We start from the raw sequence: 5,517 nt of genomic DNA, 5'->3' as shown, positions 1-5,517 counted from the left end.
AAGGGGGGGGGGGCATGGATGCGAAGGGGGGGGGGGGGAAGAGGGCGGCCCAGGCTGGGAAATGGGAGAGAGAGGAGCATGGATGCGAGGGGGGGTCATGGAAGGGAGAGAGGGGACTTGCTGGAAAAGGATGAATGGAGGCGGCAGGGGACAGAGGAGCATGGATGGGCATGGATTGGGAGGGCAGGACTCAGGGAGAGGGGAATTGCTGGATAGGGATGAATGGAGGGGACAGATGGGCATGGATGGATATGGATTGCAGGGCAGGCCTCAGGGAGAGAGGGGAATTGCTGGATAGGGATGAATGGAGGGGGCAGGTGACAGAGGAACATGGATGGGCATGGATTGGGAGGGCAGGGCTCAGGGAGAGAGGGGAATTGCTGGAAAGGGATGAATGGAGAGGGCAGGGGACAGAGGAGCATGGATGGGCATGGATTGGGAGGGCAGGACTCAGGGAGAGGGGAATTGCTGGATAAGGATGTATGGAGGGGACAGATGGGCATGGATGGATATGGATTGCAGGGCAGGGCTCAGGGAGAGAGGGGAATTGCTGGATAGGGATGAATGGAGGGGGCAGGTGACAGAGGAACATGGATGGGCATGGATTGGGAGGGCAGGGCTCCGGGAGAGAGGGGAATTGCTGGAAAGGGATGAATGGAGGGGGAAGGGGACAGAGGAGCATGGATGGGCATGGATTGGGAGGGCAGGGCTCATGGAGAGAGGGGAATTGCTGGATAGGGATGAATGGAGGGGACAGATGGGCATGGATGGATATGGATTGCAGGGCAGGCCTCAGGGAGAGAGGGGAATTGCTGGATAGGGATGAATGGAGGGGACAGGTGACAGAGGAGCATGGATGGGCATGGATTGGGAGGGCAGGGCTCAGGGAGAGAGGGGAACTGCTGGAAAAGGATTAATGGAGGGGGCAGGGGACAGATGGGCATGGATTGGGAGGGCAGGGCTCACACTCTCTCTCTCATATACAATGTCTTTCTGACTCTCACTCTCACTCTCACACACTCTGTCTCACACTGTATCACATTCACTCTCTATGTGCCACACAGTCACTCACACACTCGCTTGGGCTCATACACTCACTCTCACAGAGAATCTGTGTCTCACACACACTCTCTCTCTCGCCCACACACACTCTCTCACACTGTGTCTCACATACACACTTGCACACACTCTCATTCTCACACACACACTCTCTCAGAAACACACTCACGCCCAGACTCACTCTCTCTCTCACACACTCACACTTTCACTCTGACTCTCAAACAGTCACTCTCACATACACTCTCCCAAACATACACACTCCGAGGAAAACCTTGCTAGTGCCCGTTTCATTTGTGTCAGAAACGGGCCTTTTTTACTAGTTTTATATATTTACAGGAGTTTGATGTACTTCCCTTTACACAGTGTTGCCTCTAGGCAGTTTATATAAAACTAGCAGTTGAGCCCATAAAAACGGGCTGGTATTGGGGTTTTCCTTCCTTCCTTCCCCCTCTCTCCCTCCCCGCGAGGTCGCCACCACTACCGTTTCCCCCCCCCGGAGTCGCCGCCATCCCTCTACCCGGCCTGGGCCCTCTCTCTCTCCGCTACTAAACTTACACATCCATTCGCCGGAACGCAGCACGCACATCAGCTGAGCTGCCGTCGGCCCTTCCTTCTCTGCCTGTGTCCCGCCCTCCTGTGACGTAACGTCAGCAAGGGTGGGACACAGGCAGGGAAGGCCGACGGCAGCTCAGCTGATGTGCGTGCTGCGTTCCGGCGAATGGATGTGTAAGTTTAGTAGCGGAGAGAGGGCCCGGGCCGGGTGTGTGTGTATGGGGGGGTAACGGTAGCGGCGACCTCGGGTGGGCGGGTGGGGGGGGAGCGGTATCAACCTCGGCGGCGCAGTTTCCCTCTCTGTCCCGCCCTCGTCATCACGTATTGACGCGGGGGCGGGACAGAGAGGGAAGTCTCTACTGCGCATTTGCGAGTGAGTCGGTCACTCACCGTTTATATGTTTGATACATTTAAAAATAAAAATACAAAATAAGTCGAGAAAAGGAAAGAGTTTACAGAGTTTCCAATGAATGAGATGTGCCACCTTGCTAAGTCTTTCTGTATAAAACTTTTCTGCCACCAGCACTTCACAGCCAGCTATGAGATGTCGATTGTACCAGTTTTTTCTCTACTCGCTGTGAACCATCTAGTCCATAATCCGCCGTCCTGGGCTGCAGCTACCAATCTCTCATTCATAGTTTTCAGTTCTCCTCTCCTTAACCATTCACGTGTCCGGGCTGGATCCCTGTAAATTTCCTGGAGTAACACTTATCCCTCCTAATGTATTTGTACATTCCGAAAGAAGGCTTTACCACACTCAGTGCATGTACATGGTTTCACTCCTGAATGGCTTCTGCATTGAGAAGTATACTTTCCAGCTGAAGCCTTTACCACACTACAGAGAGCTTCCTTTTGAGGTTCATAAAATGTAACGTACAGGAAGCCTATGCAGGTGTGGTTGGAAATTCTTTTCGATGAAGCCTGTAGCTCTCAACATGATGGAAAATAGGTCTGAATTCTTCTGCCACATTTTCTTGTTCTCGGACTGCATTTGTTCCTGCCTCAGGATCTTCTGTCTCTCCATACGATTCACTGGGTAATTGGATTTTCTGGTGTCTTACATGTCTTCCTTTCCCAGTGAAGCTTTTACCACACTCAGTACCTGTAAATCGTTTCAGTCCTGTGTGGGATTTCTGTTGTGTGGTCAGTGTTTGCTTCCTACTAAAGCTTTTGCCATGAATAACATAGAAATCACTTCTCTCCTGCGTGGATTCTCTGGTGTTTGGTCAGTGCTCCCTTCTCATTAAAACTTTTACCACACTCACTGCATGAAAATGGTTTCACTCCTAAATGGTTGTTTTGGTGTCTTATAAGTTTTGCTTTCTGAATGAAACTTTTACCACACTCACTGCATGTAAATGGCTTCTCGCCTGTGTGGATTCTACTACTACTACTTATCATTTCTATAGTGCTTTACACTAGAACATGGAGAGATTCTCTGGTGACTGGTCAGTTTTCCCTTTTCACTAAAGCTTTTACCACACTCACTACATGTAAATGGCTTCTCGCCTGTGTGGATTCTCTGGTGTCTGGTCAGTATTCCCTTTTCATTAAAGATTTTACCACACTCACTACATGTAAATGGCTTCTCGCCTGTGTGGATTCTCTGGTGGCTGGTCAGTATTCCCTTTTCACTAAAGCTTTTACCACACTCACTACATGTAAATGGCTTCTCGCCTGTGTGGATTCTCTGGTGTCTGGTCAGTTTTGTCTTTTCACTAAAGCTTTTACCACACTCACTGCATGTAAATGGCTTCTTGCCTGTGTGGATTATCTGGTGTCTGGTCAGTTTTGTCTTCTCATTAAAGCTTTTACCACACTCACTGCATGTAAATCGTTTAACTCCTGAATGGATTATCTGGTGTGCGTCGAGTGTTCTCTTACAAATGAAGCTTTTACCACACTCACTACATGTAAATGGCTTCTCGCCTGTGTGGATTCTCTGGTGTCTGGTCAGTTTTCCCTTTTCACAAAAGCTTTTACAGCACTCACTACATGTAAACGGCTTCTCACCTGTGTGTCGTCTCTGGTGTATCGTCAGTGTTCCCTTTACGCTAAAGCTTTTACCACATTGATTACAAATAAATGGCTTCTCTCCTGTATGGATTTTCTGGTGTACGATCAGACTTTCCTTTTGACAAAAGCTTTTATCACACTCACTACATTTAAATGGCTTTTCTCTTGTGTGGACTCTCTGGTGTATGGTCAGTTTTCCCTTTTCACTAAAGCTTTTACCACAGTCACTACATGTAAATGGCTTCTCTCCTGTATGGATTTTCTGGTGTTTGATCAGTGTTCCCTTTAAACTAAAGCTTTTACCACACTCACTACACGTAAATGGCCTCTCTCCTGTATGGATTCTCTGGTGTACAGTCAATTTTACCTTTGTATTAAAGCTTTTACCACACTCAGTACATGTAAATGGCTTCTCACCTGTGTGAATTCTCTGGTGTCTGGTCAGTGCTTTCTTCTCAGTGAAGCTTTTACCACACTCACTACGTGTAAATGGCTCAATGCTGTGGATTCTCTTGTGTTTTGTGAGGTGTTCTTTCTGACTGAAGCTTTTATTACAGTCAGTACAGGTAAATGGGTTCATTCCAGTGTCAGTTTTCGGGTGGTCTCGGAGACTGTCTGTAGTGAAGCTTTTACTGCACATAGTAGAGGTAAATGGTTTCAATACTGAATTAAGTTTCTTGGGCATTGTAAGGTTTCCTTTCCAACAAGCACTTATTCCACTGTCAGCAGAAGTATATAATCTCTCATTTTTCTTGATTTCCTGGTATTTTGAGAGTGTTGCCTTCCTGCAAAATATTTGTTCAGATTTAGTAGAAGTGTCCGGTTCCCCAGCAGTTTGAGCTTTTTGGTGATCTATGACTGCTTCCTCTTGACTAAAGCTTTTCTGACATTCAGCACTTGAAACTGATCTCTGTCCTTGGTGGAAATTTTCTTCCTTGTTGGAGCTTTTCTCACATCCAGGACATGAAGATATTCTCTCATCAGTGATGTTTTTCTTATATTTTATAATGTCTGCTTTGTTCGTAAAGCTTTTCCCATATTCTGTAAATGTACACATTGTAGTTTCTTTATTAGTTTTCTTGTGTTGCATTAGCTTTTTCTTCCTATTGAAACCTTTCCCACATTCAGAACCTGTAAAATGTTTCTCTTTTAGGACTGTTTTCTGTTGTCCTTCTAGTTCTCTCTTTAGACTGACATTTCCCCCATTGTCCGTACATGTAGATGGTCTGTCTTCAGTATCAGATCTAAGAAGTGATTTTAGAACAAAATAATTGCTGAGGAATATCTGACAAATATCACAGGAACAGCTTTGATCTCTCATCTGGTTTCTCTCCTCTTCCCCTGCCTGTATGAGATTACTGGTACTGTTTTCACACAGAGCTGAGCCTCCTGGTGAAGGTTTTTGTTTATTTTGATTCTTTTCCTTTTCTCCCCAGTCAGAACTGGAAGAAGTTTCCTCTTTGTCTCTTTCTGATAACATCTTTTCCCCTTCAGGCTTCTCACTGAGCTTCCAGTTATGTGTCTCTGTATTACTGTTTTTAGGGTCCTCTTTTTCTTAAAAGGGAAAAAAAAGAGCATTGTGTATTATTGTAGGAAAAGATACAAAAACAATCTTAGAATCCAAACGTATCACAGGCACAAAACAGCAATGATAAGCCAGTAATTATTACATTGTAAAATGGACAAAAGATCACCCTAAAGCCACCTTAGTAAACTTTTTTTTATATATTTTTAAGGGAGGGGTTTGTGGGGTGCTATGTGTTTTTTATTCTTAGTTATTTCTGTTTATCTTTAGGGGGTTTGTTTGTCCATTTTACAATTTTACCCCTGAATGCCGAAACATGTTGGGCTGACAAACTAATAGAAAAAGTACTTTGGACTTAGATTTTC

At 45.9% G+C, this 5,517-nt stretch overlaps 1 protein-coding gene across 1 annotated transcript; it reads right to left on the bottom strand.

The window, feature by feature from the left end:
- Positions 1-2,111: 2,111 nt before the first annotated feature.
- On the bottom strand, positions 2,112-5,144 carry LOC115462873 (oocyte zinc finger protein XlCOF6-like). Its single transcript, XM_030192936.1, has 3 exons — positions 3,516-5,144; positions 3,045-3,434; positions 2,112-2,989 (listed from the first exon to the last, which is right to left on the bottom strand). Exons 1-3 carry the CDS (start codon positions 5,105-5,107, stop codon positions 2,803-2,805), a joined length of 2,169 nt encoding a protein of 722 aa, XP_030048796.1. The 5' UTR covers positions 5,108-5,144; the 3' UTR covers positions 2,112-2,802.
- Between the last annotated feature and the right edge of the window lie 373 nt (positions 5,145-5,517).

This window comes from Microcaecilia unicolor, chromosome 1 (genome assembly GCF_901765095.1).
Source record: "Microcaecilia unicolor chromosome 1, aMicUni1.1, whole genome shotgun sequence".
Taxonomy (NCBI): domain Eukaryota; kingdom Metazoa; phylum Chordata; class Amphibia; order Gymnophiona; family Siphonopidae; genus Microcaecilia; species Microcaecilia unicolor.
The sequence above is the reverse complement of the archived record's forward strand: the minus strand, read 5'-3'. Positions and strand labels throughout refer to the sequence as shown.

Excerpts from the sequence above, each read along its gene's own strand:
- LOC115462873 (XM_030192936.1), bottom strand. The coding sequence starts at position 5,107 with ATGTTATCAGAAAGAGACAAAGAGGAAACTTCTTCCAGTTCTGACTGG. Across the intron at positions 3,435-3,515 it reads AAGCCATTTACATGTAGTGA|TGAGTGTGGTAAAAGCTTTA; the intron begins GTGTGGTAAAAG and ends ATTTACATGCAG. Across the intron at positions 2,990-3,044 it reads CTGACCAGTCACCAGAGAAT|CCACACAGGCGAGAAGCCAT; the intron begins CTCTCCATGTTC and ends TAGTAGTAGAAT.